The sequence below is a fragment of the Cetorhinus maximus genome, chromosome 4 (genome assembly GCF_964194155.1).
Source record: "Cetorhinus maximus chromosome 4, sCetMax3.hap1.1, whole genome shotgun sequence".
NCBI lineage: Eukaryota > Metazoa > Chordata > Chondrichthyes > Lamniformes > Cetorhinidae > Cetorhinus > Cetorhinus maximus.
The window spans coordinates 82,314,358-82,338,619 of NC_135882.1; the positions used below are offsets into that span (position 1 = coordinate 82,314,358).

The following is a 24,262-nucleotide window of genomic DNA, read 5'->3' on the forward strand; positions in this document are numbered from 1 at the left end:
ACATTGGGGAGACTAAACGCAGACTGGGTGACCGCTTTGTGGAACACCTTCGGTCATTGCTTGCTATTTTAACACACCATCTTACTCTCATGCCCACATGTCCATCCTTGGCCTGCTGCAATGTTCCAGTGAAGCCCAATGCAATCTGGAGGAACAACACCTCGTCTTCCGATGGCACTTCACAGCCTTCTGGACTTATCATGGAGTTTAACAACTTCAGACCATGAACACTCTCCTCCATTGTGACCCCTTTTTTAAATCTAGTTTTTATTTATTTGTTTGTTTTATTCGTTTATTTGTTGATTTTTTAAAAATCCCTTTTTCCTTACCACGCCCACCCCCCGCCACCTGTCACTTGTTTCTATGTTGTGCTTTCACAAGAGCACTGACCCTTGTTCTGCTATTAACACCCTCTGCTATCTTATCTTTATGCCACTATCAGCACCTTCTTTACTCTTTACCTCTACCATTAACACTCCCTTTGTCTTGTGTCCATGACATCTTTGTCAATCTCTCCTTAGCTCCCATCTATCCCTGACCTTCTATCTTGCTCCAACCATCCCCAAGCAGTATAAAATCCATCACGCCACATTTCTACTTCTCTTTAGCCTTGAAGGAAATTCACACAGAGTAATACAGCACAGAACAGGCCCTTCGGCCCATCGTGTCCATGCCAGCCATCAAGCACCTATCTATTCTAATCCCATTTTCCAGCACCTGGCCTATGGCGTTTCAAGTGCTCATCTAAATACTTCTTAAATGTTGTGAGGGTTCCTGCCTCTACCACCCCCTCAGGCAGTGTTCCAGATTCCAACCACTGTCTTGGGTGAAATTTTTTTTCCCTAAATCCCCTATAAACCTCCTGCCCCTTACTTTAAATCGATGCCCCCTGGTTATTGACACCTCCGCTAAGAGGAAAAGTTTCTTCCTATCTACCCTATCTATGGCCCTCATAATTTTGTATACCTCTATCAGGTCACCCCTCAACCTTCTTTGCTCTAAGGAAAACAACCCAGCCTATCCAGTTTCTCTTCATAGCTGAAATGCTCCAGCCCAGACAACATCCTGGTGAATCTCCTCTGCACCTTCTCCAGTGCAATCATAGCTTTCCTATAGTGTGGCGACCAGAACTGCACACACTACTCCAGCTGTGGCCTAACTAGCGATTTATACAGCTCCAACATAACCTCCGTGCTCTTATATTCAGTGCCTCGCCTAATAAAGGCAAGTATCCCATATGCCTTCTTAACCACTTTATCTACCTGTGCGCTGCCTTCAGGGATCTATGGACGTGTACACCAAGGTCCCCCTGATCCTCCGTACTTCCTAGGGTCCTACCATTCATTGTGTATTCCCTTGCCGTGTTAGTCCTCCCAAAATGCATCATGCTCTACCTCACACTTCTAACGTTCAACGTTAACTCTGTTTCTCTCTCCACTGATGTTGCCAGACCTCTTGAGTTTTTTTCTGTTTTTATTTCAGATTTCCAGCATCCACAGTATTTTGTTTTTATCTTATGCACAATACATGATGTGGTGTGACTGGAGCATTATGTAGTTTGACTGTAACTTCATACTTCGGCTTGTATTCTAACAATTTAACTACAAGGTTAAGCATTCTATTTCCTTTGCTGCTAAGACCCCTAGATCTCTTTCAGCTTTATCTTCTATTTTGACACCACTCGATGAACAGCTTATGCTGTTCATTTTTTTCTTCCATGTGCAATCCTATATGCTTGACTGTACTAAATTTCATCTGCCATTTTTTCTGCCCGCTTAGTTCTGGAACTGCCATCTCAGATTCACTTCGTTTTGGCTTTCTGAATTAAAGTAGTTGATTTCAATTTTTCTCTTGCTCTGTCATAAGTCCTGTTAAATGGTACCTACACTTAGACGACGTCAACCTAGACTGTAAACCGGTCTTTTTTTTTCACTTGCTGAATACTCATCTGTCCAATTGACGAGAAAATCCATCATCAGCTTCTTAAATTAATCTAAGGCCCATACTCAGTGTCCTGAAAGGTTACATTTATTTAATTGTCTGCTGAATGCGCTATAATTTTAAAGTTCATAGCCTCCAATTTCTTTCTCTCCTGCATCAGATAATAGGCTAAAATTAATACTTTGCTGGGTAAATTTATCTGTTGCCTGCTGTCTCAGATAAGACTTCAGAGATTAGCGTGCATGTTTGTTTTCTGTGCTACTTTCAAAAATGCCCTGGAACCGATGCATTTTTAGATATGAAGAAAGTGATGCAGGCTGTTTTGTTTTATTTCGGATGCGAGAGTTCCTGCCAAAGCTTGTGTGGCTTGGAGGGGAACTTGCAGTGCAGGTGCTCCCATGTGTCTGCTGTCCTTGTCCTTCTAGGTGATAGAGGTTGTGGGTTTGGAAGGTGCTGTCAAAGGAGCCTTGGTGAGTTGCTGCAGTGCATCTTGTAGATGGTATACACTGCTGCCACTGTGTTGGTGGTGGAGGGACTGAGTGAATATCTAAGGAGGTGGATGGGGTGCTGATCAAGCAGATTGCTTTGCCCTGGATGGTGTTGAGCCTTTTTTTAAATTCATTCATGGGATCTGGGTGTCACTGGCTGGGCCAGCATTTGTTGGCCATCCCTAATTGCCCTTGAGAAGGTGGTGGTGAACTGCCTTCTTGAACTGCTGCAGTCCATGTGGTGTAGGTATACCCACAGTGCAGTTAGGAAGGGAGTTCCAGGACTTTGACCCAGCAACAGTGAAGGAACAGTGATATATTTCCAAGTCAGGATGGTGAGTGGCTTGGAGGGGAACTTCCAGGTGGTGGTGTTCCCATGCATTTCCTGCCCTTGTCCTTCTAGATGGTTGTGGGTTTGGAAGGTGCTGTCTAAGGAGCCTTGATGAGTTCCTGCAGTGCATCTTGAAGACATCTTGTGCCTCTGTGCATCAGTGGTGGAGGGAGTGAATATTTGTTGATGGGGTGAGTGTTGTTGGACTGCAGTCATCGAGACAAGTGGAGAGTATTCCATCACACTCCTGACTTGTGCCTTGTAGATGGTGGACAGGCTTTGAGGAGTCAGGAGATGAGTTACTTGCCACAGAATTCCCAGTCTCTGAGCTGCTCTTGTCGCCACAATATTTATGTGGCTGGTCCAGTTAACTTTCTGGCCAGTGGTAACTTGTCACATATGGCCCCTCTTCCTGGGGATAAAAATGAATCTAACAATGAAAATGGACTATAAAATTAAAAAAAAGAAAATGCGTAAGTATCAGATGCTGCCATTAAACTAATCCTATAAGTAAATAATGGAATAGTTTTGCATAATTGCAGCCACCAAACACACATTCCACCCAAGCTTAAACAGTAGAACCATTTCACAATACATGAGGTACAAAGGAGATGAAAATTGCAGAAACTGTAGGATATAATATTAGTATACAACTTTGTGCAAGTCTGCTCTGACCAAGATTGTAGCACAGTGTTTTGTCCATGCAAACTGGAGAAATGTGACCATACTTGAAATTGATAAGTGTGTGTTAATTGTCAATTTCCATTTACTGTAGATGCCTTTTTGGTTTTGGTGGAATAAGTCACTCCCATAACTAGTCTCAGTGCCTTAGCTTATGATAGTTGACCTAAATTGCCATATCTCTACTTGCACAATAACAATAATATCCTTTTGTGACTGAGACCAGATATTCGTGCCTTTTTCATGTGTATTGCTTTAATCTGCCTGGAGGTGGGCCAAGTGAACAGTTGCTGAAACAAAGCCAAATGCAAATCATTAAGCTGATTTATTCAGTGTATGAATATACTGAGCTATGCTTATGATTAGATCCATTCAGTAATACATTACACCTCCCCACATCTGTGGGTTATCTGTCTTGACTTAAAATTATTTCTGACTGGTCTTTTCTAAATTCTAGCCATTTTTCTACTTGTTTCTCTCATGCTTTTTATACTTAGAAAGGGAAGATCTGTCAATCTCTGTCAGGGGCCAACCAACTTCCAGTGCAATGGGCTGCTTCATTTACTGATTTACCAAGACAACTGAATGAACATCTCATCTTCCACGGTCAATGCATATCATCAAAGCTAGTTCATTAACATCTTAAGGACCCTGCTTGTCTTTTTTAAACTTATGTGAATACATCACCTTTAAATGTTGCGTTTTGAAATATAATCTCCTCACTCCCAAGTCCTTTCTCTGTAAAAATTATGAAGAGTTTTGAAATATAGCAGTTTGAAAAGATCTTTTCAGAACAGTGATGAGGTATAAGAAAGAACAAACATTTTTATAAGCGCAAATCTTGTTTATTGGTTTACATGATTCTGAAGTGTCGTGTTTATAATTGCAGAAACAAGGCGAGATACAAAGCATTAAGCTTTTTATTTCAGTGAGCAAATATACTGATCTAAAATGTAGTTGTGATTAGGTACACTTAGTAATATGCCATGATATAAGCAATAATGCTGTACTGGATTAAAATCTAGTGAGAACCGAGGAAGCAGGAGTTGGAGTCAAGGGCCAGTTTCAAAATAATTAGAAGTGGATAGCAGTTTCCACCATTCTGTTTGTTACATGGACGGTAAAGATTCCATGGTATTGTTTTGAAGAGCAGGAGAATCATCCCCAGTGTCCTGGCTAATATTTAAAGTGCATTGAGACATCTTCTGGTTGAGGAAAGTGCTATATAAATGCAAGTCTTTTTTATATTAGCCTGTGGGGTGATTTGATGCTGAAAGGATATGAAGGGATAGTGACAAAGTAGTTAGAAACAAACTGTTTCCAGCTGTCTAGAATGAGGGTGCATTGATATTTGATTTAAATTCAAGAGACTTAGGCTAATGGGCATGAAAAGTGCCCAATGAGGGTTATGAGGCTGTGAAATGCATTACCAGAGTTAAGTGAAATTTAAGAATAGGATGGATAGATGGTTCAAGAAAAGGACAATGAAAGGATATGAGATCAGGGGTAAGTTGATGCTACTTTGAAGGATGAGACCAGCAGGGACTGGTTGGGCTAATGGACTTCTTCCATGACACAGAAATTGCAAAATGGAAGATTCCTCATTGTTCTAGTATGTGCAAGTTGTAAATTGTTTCATTGGTTTTTTTTTGTGGGTCCTTTTATGATTGAAGAGTCTGATGTGTGTGATTGGCATGGACATCCACAGAAGACATTTATATCGTTAGTGTTGGTGCTTGGAATTTGTGCAGCTATGTCACCTTTGGCCTTTGGACACATTAGATGTTGTGAGTTTGGTGTCCTTGAAACAACATGCTGAACCGAATTCAGTGCCTACCTCCACATGGGTCGCTATGTTTCCTCAAGAAAGGTGGTCTGCAATGCATAGGTTTGTAAGGCTCTTTTTTAAGGTGTCTTTGTATCGTTTGGACAGACTAACCTTATGTCATTTCCCTGAGAAGATCTGCTTGGGAATTCTGTAATCATTCATGTGGGAGACGCAGCGTGACCATCCAAGTTGAATTTTCTGGAGGGTGGTCTCCATGCTGTTGAGTCCAGTAAGAAGGAGGATCATATTGTTTGAGATTTATTTTTTTCTTGCCTGCCATTGAACTCTCATGATGGGCCTCAGGTTTCTTTGGTGGAAACATTCCAGACCTATGATGAGGCGCCTATAGCAGACCCAGGATTCTGTGCCATGCAGCAGGGTGGTAAGGACAGTGGCCTGGTAAAGTTTTATTTTAGTCTGCGGCTTAATACCATTCTGTTTCCAGACACAGTCCTGAAGTTGGCCACAGGCAGAACTTTCTTTTTGGATGAGTGCATGGATATCTTCACAAATAGTGGCATCCCTAGAGAGCACATTACCAAGCCATGAGAATTTTTCCTGCATCATTGACACTGATACCATCAATGGTTATGTCAAGTGCTTCATAGCATATGCTAGATGAAGAATAATCTCGGTCTTGGACACACTGATTTTGAGACCAAAGTTTTTGGCAGCACTCAAATTTGTTTGTCATGTTCTAGATGTCTTCCTGTTGTATACAGCTAGGGTACAGTCATCTTCGTATTGTGATTACTGCCTCTGTGACTTTGGAGGCACGCAGTCTGGAGAGATTGAAGAGCTTCCTTGATCAGAACCTAATGTTGATACCTGCAGGCATGTCTCTGGTGGCTTCCTTAAGCAGCAAAGAAGGGTTGGGGAGCCACGACGTATCCTTGCTTTATGCTGCTGGTTGCCACTAAAAGCACTGAGCATCGCACCACAGGCACAAACACCCAACCATGCTATCATGCAGTAGGTGCAGGATTTTGACAAACTTGTTCGGATATGCTACCTTAGAGAGAAAGTGCCATAGATCAGGTCAACTCACTTCCTGCGTTTCTGGTTTGTTTTGAAAAAAGTCTTTCTTTTGCTATGGACTGATGTTATTGTAGTTGTCTCCCTCGTAAACAAGGTGCACTGGTTCAAGGTATATTAATTTAGGTGCTCTAGAAATACCACACTGATTCAGAGAGGAGACCAGACACTACATTGCAAGTTTCTAACAAGTAGTGGAGTTCCATCTGCCTTCTAAAGTGGCAATACTGCCCATCTACTAAGCCACAAACTGTCAAGACTTTAGTTAGATTTATGAGCAGCATATATAGATTCTGATGTTGCTTTCTGCATTTTTCTATGTAATTATAGGTAAAACAGGTCTGCAATAATAGTGCAACAAGGCAAACTGGGACTCATATTTTTTACTTTATCTCTCATATTATGGAGACAGCCGCCGTTAAAGTTACCTATTTCCAAGTTAATGATGTGTGAGCTCTATAATGTGATAAAAGTGACTTTTTCAGGACTGGCATAGGCAGGTTTCCATAAAATGTAAATTCATTTGTGTAGAAACTTGATTGCAGTTATCATGGGGCAGAGGCTGTGATTTTTCTGCAGATTTAGTTGCAAGAATTGGGAGTGATGGCAGCAGTCATCATAGCTCCAATGAAAGTCTCTCGCGCTCAAAAACAGTTTCATTAGTTTGGAATTAATGTAGAATGCATTCATTACCCACCGTCCCACAGAAGCCTGATGATGGTGGATAAGTAAAAACGATTATTCTAGTGGAAGTGTACGTGCACTCCTCCTCACCATCTGTTTATATCTATCTCCTACATGGGCTGGGGAACAAATGAGCCATGACACATAAACCAGACTGATTGTGTGTAGGATTGTCAACCAGTTGGGATTTCAAGGCAGTTTGGCATGCTTACATTTCTAGTCACTAATGAAGGCCGCCTTTCTTTTGCTATGGACAGATGTTGTCATGGTTGTCTTGCACATAAACAAGGTGCACTGGTTCAAGGTATATTAATTTAGGTTCTCTAGAAATACCAAACTGATTCAAAGAGGAGACCGGACACCTACATGCAAGTTTCTTACAAGTGCAGCTCCATCTTCCTTCCGAAGCTGTGTTGCTATCTATCTACTAAGCTATACATACATCAGGAACAGGAATGTAATTTTCATTTCTGTCTCTTGGACACTCACCCACTTGTTCATATTACTGGTAATAGCAGGTTATAAACATACATTTGTATAAAGATATGCCCATTGTCCTTGAAGTTCCAGTGTGTAAACTTAGACCAGATCGTTAACTAGGAAATTGCTGTAATACAGATTAGCAGGCAGGACAACCCCCTCAGACAGGGGGGTGGGTTGCGGGAAAACATTCCAAACATGAAACATAGTCAATTAAGGAACAGGAAATATAATTTGGCCAGAAAGCCAGCCTGCCCTGCTTTGCATACATTGAAACCAGATCTCTCTGTCATTTATCCTTTAACTCCTCTTTTTGAATTGCTTTTACTAGTGTTTGAACATATTTCTAAATTTTTAGGGTTCCTGGTGCTATATGATTCACTGAATTGAATTTTCATTGAATTTTTCAGCTGCCAATATTGCCTTTATTTCTTCCTCTATATTGGGATGGGAACTATTACCGTGTTTCAGGATAAGGTACATAAGTGTTAAGTTTCAGCTAAGTATTAAGTACTAAGTCACCAAAGTTTAATGTTTTGGTTTCCAGAAGTTATTGGGTGACTTCAATTGCTAATCTCCAATCATGTGCATTAGCAGTCGCGGCTCAGTGGGTAGCACTCTTGCTCAATGTTGTGGGTTCAAGTCTCATTCTAGGACTTAAGCACTGACACTCAGTGCAGTACTGCTTCGTTAGTGCACTTATCAGAGGAGCTGTCTTTCGAATGAGATGTTACTGTACACTTGTGGACATAAATGATCCCATTGCCGAATTTCGAAGAAGAACAAAGGAGTAATCCCCAGTGTTCTGGTTAATATTTATTCCTCAATCAACATCTCAAAAATGGATAATCTGATCATTGTCACATTGCTGTTTGTGGGAGTTTCTGTGTTCAAATTGGCTGCCGCATTTTCTACATTACCACAGTGACTACACTTCAAAAATACTTGGTTGGCTGTAAAGCATTTTGGGACACCTGGGGTTATGAAAAGCTCTATATAAATACTTTTTCTTTTTGTTAATTCTGGTCCTTTTCCCTCCAAAGGTCTACTCCAAAATTTACCTTTTTGATCATATCTTTAGTTACTTCCATTATACCATCTTTCTTTACTGTATAAACATAAGAATAGTTGTTAATTCAACCCCTTGACCCGATTTCATTCGATCATGGCCTATTTATACCTCAACTCCATTTAACTGGTTTTGTTCCACTTCACTTGATGCCCTTGCCTAACAAAAATCTGTCAATCTGTCTTGAAAATTTCAATTGACTCAGTAACTGCCACAACATTTTGGGGTGAGAACTTCCAGATTTCCACTGTTTTTTTGTGAAAAAAGTGCTTCCAGATCTCATCCCTTTAATGACCCAGCTCTGATTTTTAAGATTTATGATGCTTCAACCCCTCCACTACATTACCAGCCCTGCCACACAGCACTGAAAAGGCCCTCTTCAGATTCACAAATATTTTGTGACTATAAGCATGGTAAACTATATTTACTCACCTTTCTCCTCTTGTTTGTAGCCTTTGACATGATACCATCATCCTCCAAAGCCTCTTTTCCAACGCTCAGCTGGGTGAAATTGTCCTTGCATGGTTTCATTGTGGTCTTTAAAGTCATAGCCAGAGAATCACTTGAAATGGCTTCTCTTCCCACTCCTAAATAGTTACATCCTAGAGTCAAGGTTCTATTCTTCACCAGCAACCTCATCTCCCTTCTACATGCTGTCCTAAGCCCCCGGCAGTGTCATCAAAGAAAGGGTTCCATATGCAGGTTAACAACCTCCAATACACCACCACCACCACCACCACCTCCTTTAATTTTCTACTGCTTTTGATTTGTCACTCTGCTTGTCTGACATCCAGGATTGGATGAGTGGAAGTATTAAATATTGATAAGGCTGAAGTTATCGTCTTTGGTCCCCACCACAAACTCCATTCCATAACCACTGATTCCATCCCTCTTCCTGGCCACGTATGAGAATGGACCAGACTGCTTGCAAACATGGCACCCTATTTGAACCTAAACTGAGCTTTCATGCCCCATTATCCTTTCCTTCACCAACATTTCCACCTCTATAACATCGTCCATTTCTGCCCTACCCTCAGCTCATCTGTTTAAATCCTGTTTCCCCTAGAATAGATCCCTATTCTAAACCTCTCCCACTTTGCATCCGCCACAAGCTTGAGTCTATCCAAAGCTCTGCTCCCTGCATCCTAACTTGCAACAAGCCCCATTCACCCACCACCCCTATGTCCGCCAACCTACATTAGATTCTGTTCCGGTAAAGCCTTAAATTTAAAATTCTTGTCATTGTTTATAGCTCCCTCCGTGGCCTTGGTCTCTTTATCTCTGTAACTTTCTCCAGCCCTCTGTGATCTCTGCGCTCCTCCAGTTCTGACCTTCTGTGCATATCTGATTTTCTTGGCACAACCATTGGCAATGTAAACTACCCAAAGTTGTAGAGAAAGGCCTTGAGGCTGATGATACCTTATGTTAGAAGATTGATTGATTTGTCAGAGAAGATTAGAAAAATTCACCCTTCAACCTTGAAGGAGTCAAGCTTTTAAAGTGGGTGCATTTACACTGCAAGTTTAATGTTGGTGCAAAGTAGTTTTGAGTGTACACAGGCACTAAATTTGTGAAACAAAAATTGGATATCAAGGCCTCCACTCCCATCATCGCAAAGTGGGATAAGACTACCCTTCTGGCAAGTCTCATTTTGCTTCAGTCTGATGCCTGTTTGGGTCTTGTGTGTTTTGACTCTGAATTCAAGCTGCACACTGGAGCATCATTGCAAAGCAAAACTACTATGCCCTGATGCTACAACTGTACAGTGCATTCTAAGATAGTGGACTTAAGACTCATTGCATAATCACTGTCTTTTTTTAGGTTAAAACATTTCTCATGATCCAGTTTTGTTAACTTCATTTTTTGTCATCTTACAATTTAACTAATTTTTGAAATTGAAGCTACATATCACTGAATCACTTCTTATTAATCTTACCTCTTATTCATTTCAGCTTTGGGCTCCTCACCTTGCTTTTTTTTTAAAGAGCTCATCAACAGGCATCCACATTAGTGTGGATGCCAATAATTGCCAACTTGGATGCTTGCATATTAAATTAATTTGATAAAAGGCAAGACGAAATGATCATGCTTGATGCTGGTAATGAATAATTGCACAATTCTTGTCAGATTTTAGGAGCTGATTGCACTAAGCGTTACACTGTGTTCCCAAAAATTAGGGCAATTGTGGGTTGACTGCTACGTTTTGCATTGCTGATTAATATCTGCAAAATGCTCAATTTAATGACTGGTAATTTGTGAAGTCTGCTACATGTACAAGAAGTCATTCTGTCTCCCAGGGATTTATTTAGTACAAGTTGAAGGTGCAAAGAATATTTTTTAAATTTTGATATTTTTGGATTTATTTATTTCATCTTTTTGGAAATTAACATTGTTTGAAACTTGTGGACATACAGCTTACCCAAAAATTGGTGTGTATATATATTAATATATGGAAGATCTTTCCAAACAAGAAATATGAGACTAGCATTTACTGGTTTTACCATAGTATGGATTAACATTGTCCAACTGGAAAAGAAACCTTTTATTTCTTTGACGTTGTCTTACCAGATTAAAAAAACAAACATGTGAAGCCTTCAACATGGAATTCAGAGGCATAATCAGCCAGAAGTGTACACCGTGACAAATGAGCTATTAGGAGTGGTGACTTAAAAGCCAACCACTATGACCAGATTTAAAAAGATCCTTAAAGAGGAGAATGAGGTGAAAAGAAAGAGGAGAGGTTTTTGGAGCAAACTCCACAGTCAGTTAAAGGCATGACTGATGGTGGTCGAGCAGAGGCAGAAGAGGATGCACAACAGGCCAAAGTCAAAGGAACAGAGAGATTGTGGTTGGAGAAGGTTAGAGATATGAGGGGCAAGGCTGGGAAGAGTTTTAAATCCAAGTATGAGAATTGCAAATTTGAGGATATGCAAGTGAGCAAGGAGAGGGGTGATTGGTAAGGAGGACTTGGTGTGGGATAGCACAACAGAGGTTTAAGGAACAGTGTGTGGAGAATGGGGTGCCAACCAGGGAAGGATAGGAGTAGATGGATCTGGGGATGAAAAGAGGCATAATGAAGGTTTCAGCACCAGAAGGAATGTGGCAGGAGCAGAGACAGATGATGTTTTATAGGTGAAAGTCTTTGTGATAGAGAGTAAAAAGCAAAACATAGAAAATTTACATCACAGGAGACCATTGAGCCCATCGTGTCTATGCCTGCTGGGGAAAAAAAGAGCTATCTGGCCTAATCCCACCTTCCATCTCTTGGTTCTGTAGCTTTGTAGGTTAAGGCACTTCAAATGCACATCTAAATATTTGTTAGATGTGATGAGCATTTCTGCCTCTACTGCTCATTCAAGCACCCTCAGGGTTTAAAAAAAACACTTCTCAACTCCCTCCTAATCCTTCTAATTATTTTAAATCCATTCCCTCTGGTTATTGACTTCTCTATTAAGGGAAATAAGTCCCTCTAATCTATCCTATCTAGGCCTATCCTAATTTTATATAAATCTCAATCAAATTTTCACTTTGCCTCCTCTGTTTGAAAGAAAACAACTTCAGTTTATCCAGTTTTTCCTTGCAACTAAAATTCTTAATTCCTGGCAATATCCTTGTATATCTTCCCTGTACACACTTTAATGTAATCACATCGTTCTGGTAATGTGGTGACCAGAGCTGTATGCAATATGCCAGCTATAGCCAACTAACGTTTTACACTGTTCTACCGTAACCTCCCTGCTCATGAATTCTATGCCTTGGCTTATAAGAGAAACATATCCCCCATGCCTTCTCAACTACTTTATCTATCCATCCTCCTACCTTTTAAGGATCTGTGGACATGCGGCCAAAGGTCCTTCTGTTCCTCTACGTTTCTTATATCCTACCATTTATTTTGTATTCCCTTGTCTTCATTGCCCTTCCCAAATGCATTACATCACACTTACCTGGCTTGAATTCCATTTACCACTTTTGTGGCCAACTGACCAATTGATTGATAGCATCCTGCAGGCTACTGCTTTCTTCCTCACTATCAACCATATGCAAATTTCTTAATCATGCCCCTTACTTTCAAGTCCAAAGGAAGGGATCTATCAGAGAGTCATGTGGAACCCTACTGGCAATAGCTTTCCAGTAACAAAAGCCAGACAGTGGGTCCAATTAAGAATGGCGAGCAGACTCCTGAAGCTGGCACAGGGCTGGCATCTCTAGAGTCTTGGCAGTGCCACCGAGAGAGGTGGACACTACTGAGGCAGTTAGGAGAGCGCAAAGATGCCTCAAAATAGAGTCACCCATAGAGGGATAAGTACATTTTTTTTGGAGGGGCCAAGCAGGTGGGCCCCTTCAATTGAAGGGCAAACCCCTCCATCGGCAGCATTTGGGCTGCAAGTGCAACCTTTTCTGCAGACAGTCCCCTATTTGGGAGTTGGAACCTCTGGCTCTCCTACGCTCCCCCTCTCTTCCCAGCCTGCTGTTAAGGTGGCAGATTCCCCAAGGGGCTGAGGACAACTCTACTGTCAGCAAAATGGCAAGCCCTCTAAACAGCCCCTAATTGGGGCCTTAATTATTTAAATTGGCTGCCTTGCAGAAGGTAACCATTCCACATTTCTGCCTGCCCTTGGGATGGTGGGCAACTATCCTGATATGGCTGCCTGCCATTTTCTGCCGCCTCTGACTCCACTGCCACCATCCCAGGGTCTGGAAAATTCTGCCCAAAGTGTCAGTCAAATTGAGCATGCACATATGCAAAGGGAATTCAGTTTACATGGAGATGGCAGAGATTTAGAAGGGACATATCCTTGTTATAAACAGAGCACATTCCCTTTCATTCCAGGTGCCTTGTATTAGGTGATTAATAAATGTTACACCAGGAACATTCTGTACAACTTAGTTATTACAATAAATGTTACAATATCTCATTAACCAACTCAGCCCACAGGTGCAGCAAACCTTCACAAGGCCCATAACCTCTAACCCTGGCTCTCAAACCTAACAGAAGTAATTATTTTTTAAAGTGAATCTCCCTCTACAGGTTCAGTGAGTAAAGGCAATGCATCAGTTAGCAGATATCCCTTCCTTCTTTCCATTGGTTTGGGTGTAGCATCTCGCGCTCCCTCAGTGTGCAATGCTTTCACTCTGTCAGTGTACGAGCTGTCTCTTGATCTCCCCCTCTGTCCTTCTCTTGCTGTTGATGAAACACATTAATGTCCCCTGGATAGCTGGTGGTTCATCTGGTGAGTAGCTGAAACAACTAGACCATGGGGATTCTAAATTTAATCCCTAAATTTGCTAGGTTTGTTGATCCCACTGGTGGGGATGCTTGCTGTTGGCCTTGGTGCTCTGGTTTAGGGAACAGCAGGTTGCCAACCCTGACAGTTTTCCAGAAATTAGATCAAAAATGTAACAAGTCATGAAAAATGCTTAAAAAAAAATTAAGGAACAAAATGGGGCATTATTTATGGCTAAGCTTTGATGGTGAATGTTAAATTATATTTCACAGGAGAGTCAGTCTGCTGGAAAGAATAGCTGGAATGTCCCTTCAGTCAATGTGGCATGATTCATATTGGTGATGAATGTTCAAGGGGCTAAACCTGGATCTTCAATCAGCATTGAGCACAAGAGAAACAACTTGCAGCATTTACTGTTCAAAAATTGCCTTTAGTTTCAATCTTTGAGGCAGTTGTTCCCTCAAAAGACGTGTTTAAAGAAGGTATTAAAACAAAATGACTTTTGTCCTTTGCGAATGTGTAATGCAAAAGGACATCACCACTTGTGGGCAGTTATCTGCTGTTAAAGCCAATGCCTTGGCTTCCTAGCTAGGAAAGAATCTTCACAGTTGAACTCTTAACAAACTGTTGCTGTTGTTTTATATTCTGAAGATCCTGAGATATGTCACCTTTTGGAAAATGATCTACTCTGGTCTTCCATTAGCCCATTGTACCAGGGAGAACACAGTGTTCCTCTGAGTTTTCTAACAGCATCACTGGCCTCATTATTTCTGGGGCGGAGCAGTAGTAGGGGTGGAAACCCAGCACAGCATGGCTGTTAACATAAAGGCTCTGCCAAATTTAAGAGCAAACTTCATTTTTTCTTCCATAACATGCCTACCAGCTAGCCAGATTAGCACAAGGCTGCACCCTCAGATGGTCCCCAGCAAAGGCAGGGTAGGCCAGGTGTGGAGGCAAAAAGGTCGATCACTGGGTGGGCTGGATATCAGTGGTTGGATGGGTGAGGTCGACATTTTCAACGGAGAGGGGCAAGGGAGAAAGGGAGATCAAGGTTTTGCCTGGGGGCAGAAGAACTGCTGCTCCTGGCCCACAAATGCACTTGCCTCGTGAGCTGGCAGCTCTCTCTTTCTTTCCTATTGCTGTCAGGTATCCCAAGCCCTGGGGAACCCAGTTGGCAGCTGTTAAATTTAAATCAGACTCCAAAATATGCTGTGAGAGCGGGATTTAAAAATGTTAATGAAGTGCTCCATCTCTTGTTGGAACAGGAGCAGGCCTTTTAGCTCCTTTTTGAGAGATGGCTGATCTGTGACTTAAAGCTTTTTGCCCCATATCCCTTCATACCTTTGGTTAATAAAAATCTATAAATTTTACACTTAAAATTACAGTTACAATTGATTTAACATCAATTGTTGGTTGAAGAAGAAAGTTCCAAACTTCTACCATCCTTTGCTGTTTCCTAACTTCACTCCTGAAGGCTCTTAACTTTAGTCTAGCCCCCCAGACCAAGACTCTCAACCAGCAGAAATAGTTTCTTTCTACCTTCCCTCTGTTCCCCTTAATACCTTGAAAACTTTGATCAAACCACCCCTTAACCTTCTAAATTCCAGGGAATACACTATGTAACCTGTACTTGTAATTTAACTCTGAATTCAGGTATCATTCTGGTAAATCTATGTTGCACTCTTTCCAAGGCCAATATATCCTTCCTACAGTGTGGTGCCCAAAACAGCTCACAGGTGTGGTATAACCAGGGCTTTGTATTGCTTTAGCATAACTTCTGTTCCCTTTTATTCTAGTCCCCTAGATATAAAGGCCAGCATTCCATTATCCTTTTTGGTTACTTTCTGTGCCATTCATGAGATTATAATTATCTGAGCTCCCCAGCCCCTTACACCATTTAAAAAGTACTTCGTTCTAACCTGACTTTGTATGTTCCTAAATTGAAATCCATTTGTCACAGTTGTACCCATTCACTTAATCTATCAATAACTCTCCAAGACAAGAAACACGAACGCCTCTCAACCAGTGGGCATGTATACGGCAGGTAGCGGTACCTTTATATTTTAGGTTTTAACTCCCCCTTAACCAAGTCCAGCCTTTTATAGTAAAATTAATATTCAAAGGGTACAAATTTCTGCATTTATCTAATAATTCTACAAATTCTTTAAAAAAAAATGTGCTTATATAGTGTCTTTCATGATCTTGAATCATCCCAAGCCTCTGCAGCTAATTAAGTATTTTTTAAATTGAAGTCATTCTTGTCATGTAGGAAACATGGCAACTAACTTTGTGCACTGCAAAGTCCTACAAACAGCAGTTAAATACTGGTGAGGTAATGTGTTTTTGTCCCTTTAATCCCGTGTTTCTATTTTTTGAATAAGTCTTTGAAATGGCACTTTATCAATTGTGTTTTGAAAGTTTATAGACACATCTATTGCTCTACTTTCAGCTGCCCCCACTGCTAATTCATCAAGCAGTTCAGTTAAGTCAGATATGATTTGCCTTAACAAAGCACTACTGGCTTTTCCTTATTCCATGCTTCTCCAAGCACTGATTTCAGACCCCTTCCCAACCAACCACTTGCTCAGTTTGAAACAAACTGTATGAATTCTTGACATATGATTTGATACTGAGTTTTTTTTTCCTGATTTTCTCTCTCAGAACCATAGAACACTACAGCACAGAAAACAGGCCATTTGGCCCTTCTAGTCTGTGCCGAAATATTATTCCGCTAGTCCCATTGACCTGCATCTAGTCCATGACCCTCCAGACCTCTCCCAACCATGTATCTATCCAATTTATTCTTAAAACTTAAGAGTGAGCCCGCATTTACCACGTCAGATGGTAGCTCGTTCCACACTCTCACCACTCTGAGTGAAGAAATTCCCCCTAAACCTTTCCCCTTTCACCCTAAAGCCATGTCCTCTCGTGTTTATCTCTCCTAATCGAAGTGGAAAGAGCCTACTCGCATTTACTCTGTCTATACCCATCATAATTTTGTAAACTTCTATCAAATCTCCCCTCATTCTTCTACGCTCCAAGGAATAAAGTCCTAACCTGTTTAATCTTTCCGTGTAACTCAACTCCTTAAGACCCAGCAACATCCTAGTAAATCTTCTCTGCACTCTCTCAATCTTACTGATATCCTTACTGTAGTTAGGTGACCAGAACTGCACACAATACTCCAAAGTTGGCCTCACCAATGTCTTATACAACCTCACCATAACATCCCAACTCCTTTACTCAATACTTTGATTTATGAAGGCCAGTATGCCAAAAGCTTTCTTTACAACCCTGTCTACCTGTGACGCCACTTTCAGGGAATTATGTATCTGAACTCCCAGATCCCTTTGTTCCTCCGCACTCCTCAGTGCCCTACCATTTACTGTGTATGTCCTACCTTGGCTTGTCCTTCCAAAATGAACATGAAGATTTTTCACACATGAAGATTTTTGGGGTCATATAAAAATCCCCTGAATTTAATCATTTAAAAAATAATTGTCACAAAAAATCAGCTGATTGATTTTAGCATGAGCATGAATGACAGCTCTGTATACTGGAGATGAAAACTCCCCGTCCAGTGCATTAGCCACTGTACTTTAGAGCAGTGAAATGTGTTCTGTGTGTTTGGCGATGCACACTGATTTCAGGTCACAAATGATGATAGTGTAAAGAGGATTTCAGAAATCTGATTGTCTGCATGATAAGCGCATTGTTGACATGTATGTGACATTGAGTAAGTCCCGTGTCAAATCCATAGGCTGTGCTGAGTTGGCTAATCTCAGTTTGATGGATAGTGCACAGCAATTCGTTTCGCCACCTCTGAGCCAGAAGAGGTGGGGTGGGGGGAGGTTGATCATATTAAAGCCAAGTCAGATCCTATTATCAATGACCGTAGATATACACTTCCCAGTATGGGGAAAAACACATCAGGAAGAAAAATATCCAGGACAGGAGAGAGAAACAGAGAAGGATGGAAGATAGAGAGAGAAGGATGACGGAAGAAAGAGCAAAGTGAGAGAGAGAGAAGGAAGATAGAAATTAAGAGAGAAAAAGAGACCAATCATTTCGCGCTGTATATCATGCAAACACATGAACAGGCCGTCACTTTTGGCCCTGAAAAGTGCCCATCTTTCTCGGATTACCCAAGAAGGGCAAGGTATCGCAAAAATTTGAGCAACAGGTGAAACTAACTGTTTCCTGCTGCTACTATGCAGTAGCACCATGGATGGAATTCACCACTAGCAGGATGCTGCTGTCAAGCCAAAAAGACATTCTGCTTATCACACAAATGAGTAATGTGGTATATGAATTTTAGTGCCAGTGTGATGTTAGGTACATTGGCTGTACGTTCCAAAGACTGATGGATCGTATCAAACAGCATGTCCAAGCCGCTGTTTGCAATGGGCAGGGTACAGATCGTACCCAACCAGCCCAAAGTTGCAAAGCTCAAAACACAGTGTCCAACATTAGATGTGATTCCGTGATTGGACAACATTTGCTAAATAATCCTCAATGCGCTAAGAATTATGCTGACAACCAATTAAAGATTGTCAGTTGGACTCGCAGTGTGGCCCATTTGTGTGTACTAGAACCTACATATGTGAATACATGGGCCCTGTTCTTTGCAGACAGAAAAAACATGTACATACATTGCACCTATTTCAGCTAAACAAAATAAGTGACAGCCATTCGCTGACTCATTCCTCAGAGCAATTCCTCAACCAATCAGGGTCAAGCAGTCTGGTTTAAATTTCAAACAATGCTTGGTAGTTAACATTCAGTCACCATCAGTGGTACATTCGCCATGGCAACACCACTTGCCAACCAATCAGCAATCTCTTCACATACAGTCCAACTTGTTGTTTTCCCCCTTATATTGGTATTCTTGCACGTGTCCTGATCTTGATGAGTGCAAGATGAAAAGCTTAGACCTGTCTCTCTTTTTTAGCAATACTAATTTATTGTTCCTTAAAACAGATGGAGCCTATTTATAATACATTTACTATATAAAACCCCAGAATCAGACAGATGATACAATTTACAAAAGAAATGGGAGGAATAGGCCATTTGGCCCTTTGTCTGTTCTGTCATATGATATGATCATAGCTGATCTTAGACCTCAACTGCACCTCCCTGGACTATCCCCCATATCACTTAATCCCCTTAGTAGCCAAAGATCTATCAATCTCAAGCAAGCTAATGTAGATAGTAACCAAAATATAACCAGACCTCAATGGTAGAGAATACACAAAACCTAAAACCTAAAACTTATACACAGCATGCTTAAAGGTTTATCTGTGTAGGAACAAGGCTTGAATGAATTTCTATTATATGACTTTGATCCATCATTTGTATTCTTGCAGGAGAAAAGAAATGTTATCAAAACCATGCTTTTGAATCATTTATCTTCTTTATCATAGAGTTTTTGCGGCGCAAAAGGAAGCCATTTGGCCCTTCAGTGGCACATATTTCCTTGTCTCGTTAATGACAAGCAAAATAGGCTCATTTGTTGTGCAGTAGAACTTGTGACTTGATTAGTGTTCCTAGGGACAATAGATGCACCTTGCTTTCCCTGCTCACTGCCGTGCCAGTGCTTATTGTCCAGAGCAGCTGAGTAATCAAAAAGTTAATTGTTTGTGTGATGGTCTAGAAAATTACTTACTTTGAGATGGTTGAAGTTGTCCCCCATTGGGGCTCAGCTTTCTGCATACTGAAACATTGTGGATGCAGAAAAAAGTTGAGCTGCTTATGAAGTGACTTCAGCTAGCCGAAAAACAGCTGTTTTCCACCTCTTTGTGTGGCTTATGGCCACAAGAGAAAGAAAAAACTAAAAAGTGAATTCCACATTTATCTAAACATGCCTGTTTCAGACATTGAGGACATGACCTCCTACTGTAATTCAGAACATGCGCAGAACAGACTTTACAGGTTTAAACTGTGCTGCTTCTTTTACCCTCAGTGTCCTGCCTATCTCAACTGATGCTGAATGGCCAGAATTTCCTGAGGGCTGCTCTCAGTATGCCAGAATAATTTCATGGGCGGAAGAAATCGTGTTGACATTTATAAACAAGGTTTCTGCCATATTTTGGTGAAATTAAAGCAGCACAGTGGAAGTGGTTCCTAAGGAATTGCCACTCAAGGGTTCTCAGATGTCACTAGGTTGAATATCAGGAATCTGTGTTAACCTATTTTAGTATGTCTGTGATCAAAGTACCAAGTCTGTTGAAAGATATTGAAGTGGGATGTTATTGAGGACCTGGGAAATGTTAGTTGTCTTGAACAATTTATTTTGTATTGGTGTTCAGAGAAAGTTTCTGATTCTGGAAGGGAGGGATAATCTTCTAGGACACGAAGAGGAAATTTTAAGGACAAGAATAAATAACTGATGAAGAAAGTGAAGGAAATGATGGGCCTGTCAATAGGGCTTGGAAGCTGCAAAAATTGGCAACAAAATTAATCTCTTCTGGCAAAGGATTGAAAATAACATTGATCAACTTTTGTAGTAAAACACTTGTGTATGTACATTTCCAAAAACATAATGCCGTTTTTAAAAATATTTTTAGTAGTGAGCTGTCAAATTCAGGCTTTAATCTTGTTTGTGGACCTGGCTTGTACAATGCTTTATTGTTTGGGACTGTTGGTCCAGTGCAATTCTGCACCTGTCCTGACAGTTTGTTAAGTAAGTGAAATAACATTTTATTGTAACATTTATGGTGCAATGTTCATTTGCCAGACGTGTTGCTGGCAAGGCCAACTGCCCATCCCTAATTACCCTCGAGAAGTTGATCGTGAGTTGCCTTTTCGAACTGCTGCAGTAAATGTGACATAGGGAGGGAGTTCTGGGATTTTGACCCAGCAACAGTGAAGGTATATTTCCAAATTAGGATGATGTGTGATTTAAAGGTGAAGTTGCATTTAGTGGTGTTCCCCTGCACTTGCTGCTCTTGTCCTTCTCGATGGCAGAGTTTGTGGGTTTGGAAGGTACTGTGGAAGATCCTTGAAGAGTTCCTGTAGTGCATCTTGCAGATGGTACATATTGATGGTACATATTGCTGCTACTGTGTGTCAGTGACGTAGGGAGTGAATGTCTTAGGTGGTTGATGGGGTGCTCATCAAGTGGGTTGCTTTGTCCTGGATGGAATCCAGCTTCTTGAGTGTTGTTGGAGCTGCATTCGTCCACGTAAGTAGAGAGTATTCCAGCAAACTCGCGACTTGTGCACTGGAAGCAGTCCAGAGAAGGTTCACTAGGCTACAATGACATCACTCCTCAACAAAGTCCACTCTTTATCCCCTCTTTCCTTTAATATCCACTGTTCTTCTCCAAAGTTCCTGAAAATGTCACCTCCCAAAACCATGCTGATTTTTTTCCTGCCGCATTATGCTGTTCTTTTTTTGGGTAAATGTTAGCTCAACAGTAACTGTCCCATATCTAATTCAATAATGTTCCAGTATTAGAAAGGTACTCAACCTTCTTTGAATCCAGCTCACTCTACACCATTGAGCATGGTAACCTTGTAGCTATTATACTGGAGTAGCACCCAGAGGTTATATTTAAATCCCAATTCAATAAACCTTGTAATTTGTAAGCTTGCACCAGATAAAATGACCATGAAAACTCCTGATTGCCATAAGAACCCTACTGGTCCTCTAAAGAAGGGACACCATGCCCCTACTAGTCTTGTCTATATTTGGCTCCTGTTTCACAATCATTGATTCTTAATGCCCTCAGGGAAAGTGAAGACTTTTGCCTACATCTCGAATACTTAAAGCTCCCCAACATTTTTGATTCCTCCTTCTCAAAGCCTCCTTGTTCATGTTGGAAGGTGGTTTCCTCTCCCTGATCAGGGTTCTATACAAGTTAGGCGCTTCACAGGAGCATTCTATAACAGTATGACACCGACACATGTAAAGGGATCTCAGGTCAGCTTGGTCAAAGAGGTAGCTTTTAAGGAGTGCCTTAAAGAGGAAAGCGAGGTAGAGACACACACAGGTGTAGGGGAGGTATTCTGAAGCTTGGGGCCTAGGCAGCTGGAGGCAGAGGTGGAGCAGTTAAATTTGGAAATGCACAAAAGGCCAGATTTAGAAGTGTGCAGATCTTTGAGGATTGTGGGGCTGGAGGAGATTGCAGAGTTGGTTAAAGCCCATGGAGGAATTTGAAAATAAGGATAAGAATTTTAAAGACGTTGCTTGACTGGCAGCCAACGTAAGTCAGTGAACACAGGAGTGATAGGGGAATGGGACTTGCTGCAAGCTAAGACAGGAGCCGCTGGGCTTTGGGTGACCTTGGGCATACGGAAGGTAGAATGTAGGAGGCCAGCCAAGATTACATTGGAATAGTCGAATCTAGAGGTAACAAAGTCATAAATGAGAGTCTCGGCAGATGAGCTGAGGCAGCGTTGAAGTTGGACGATGTTATGGAGCAGCAAATAGCTGATGGTGTGAATGTGAGTTCGGAAGCTCAACTAGAGATCAAATGTGACATGGAGGTTGGGAACAGACTAGCTTAATCTCAGATTGTTGCCAGGGAGAAAGGAATGGAGAATGGAGTTTGGAGGGTGGACCAAGAACAGTGGCTTCAGTCTTCCCACTTCATTACTTCTACTTTTGAATCCTTGGAAATAAATGCTTTGTTGGGAATTTTTATTGCTTTGCTAATCTGCATTTCTGCTTTTAATAATTTATTTGCTGATCTCTAGACCCCTTTTGCTCTTCTATCCCATTCAGCTTCTTTATTTTCTAAGGTTCATTTGGAGTCAAAACTGGAGTCAATGGGAATCGGGGAAAACCCTCCACTGGCTGGAGTCATACCTAGCACAAAGGAAAATGGTTGTGGTTGTTGGAGGTCAATCATCTCAGCCCCAGGACATCACTGCAGGAGTTCCTCAGGATAGTGCCCCAGGCCCAACCATCTTCAACTGCTTCATTAATGACCTTCCTTCCATCATAAGGTCAGAAATGGGGATGTTCGCTGATGATTGCACAATGTTCAGCACCATTCACGACTTCTCAGATACTGAAGCAGACCATGTCCAAATGCAACAAGAGCTGGACAATATCCAGGCTTCGGCTGGCAAGTGGCAAGTAACATTTGTGCCACACAAGTATCAGGCAATGACCATCTCCAACAAGAGAGAATCCAACCATTGCCCCTTGATGTTCAATGGCATTACCATCACAGAATCCCCCACTATCAACATCCTGGGGGTTATCATTGAACAGAAACTGAACTGGACTAGCCATATAAATACTGTGGCTACAAGACCAGGTCAGAGGCTAGAAATCCTGCGACGAGTAACTCGCCTCCTGACTCCCCAAAGCCTGTCCACTAGCTACAGGGCGCAAGTCGGGAGTGTAATGGAATGCTCTCCACTTGCCTAGATGAGTGCAGTTCCCATAATACTCAAGAAGCTGGACACCGTCCAGGACAAAACAGCCCGCTTGATTGGCACCCATTCACAAACATTCACTCCCTCCACCACCGACGCACAGTAGCAGCAGTGTATACCATCTACAAGATGCACTGCAGGAATTCACCAAGGCTTCTTAGACGGCACCTTCCAAACCCATGACCACTACCATCTAGAAGGACGAGGGCAGCAGATAGATGGGAACACCATCACCTGGAGGCTCCCCTCCATGTAACTCACCATCCTGATTTGGAAATATATTGCTGTTCCTTCACTGTTGCTGGGTTAAAGTCCTGGAACTCCCTTCCTAATAGCACTCTGGGTGTACCTGCACCACATGGACTACAGCGGTTCAAGAAGGCAGCTCACCACCACCTTCTCAAGGGCAACTAAGGATGGGCAATAAATGCTGGCCCAGCCAGCAAAGGCCACGTCCCGTGAATGAATTAAAAAAAAAAGTTTCTTCTTTTCATTCTGAAGTACATCACCTCCCATTTATTTACATTAAAGCTAATTAGCCATTTAACTCCCCAGTCTGCAAGCTTCTAGGGTCATCATGTATCCTGTTGCAAAGATGGGCAAATGGAGCTGAGATGATCTGGCTAAAATGGTGGAACAGGCTTGAGGATCTAAATGGCTACTTCTGTTCTTTCAGATTGGACTCATGAATTTGACTCTCAATCATTGGTGTTTTATTATTAGCCAAAGATATAAATATTTTCTGTTTGTCTTCCAGTCAGACTCAATTGAGTGCATTCTGACATGAATGTGAGCTCTGCCTAGATTTTATTTTGGTGCCCAAAACTATGTACTTCCTTTACTTCCTTCAGCCTATTTAAAAAGAAATAAAAGCCATTTCCACAGTACCCTGAGTATGCCGCATTGTTTTTTTGCACCTTCTGTTTTTTGGAGTTGAACTCTATTTTGAAGTAACAATTTCTCTGTTGGTCTCCTATTTTTCAGAGACGAGGAGCAATATCCTACGAAAGCTCAGATCAGACTGCTTTGTACATTCGTATGTTAGGTGAGTAATCTAGTTGCACTCTTATTGTCTTGTGACTCATCATCAGAACATACCTATCTATTTATA

At 41.4% G+C, this 24,262-nt stretch overlaps 1 protein-coding gene across 5 annotated transcripts in view; it reads left to right on the forward strand.

The window, feature by feature from the left end:
• Positions 1–24,262, forward strand: part of pde7a (phosphodiesterase 7A) — a 137,246-nt gene that overhangs the window by 31,614 nt on the left and 81,370 nt on the right. For all 5 annotated transcript variants that reach the window (XM_078540409.1, XM_078540410.1, XM_078540411.1 and 2 more), the window contains one exon: positions 24,136–24,196. In XM_078540409.1, coding sequence (XP_078396535.1) covers positions 24,136–24,196 — 61 coding nt within the window. The remainder of the gene's footprint in view (positions 1–24,135; positions 24,197–24,262) is intronic.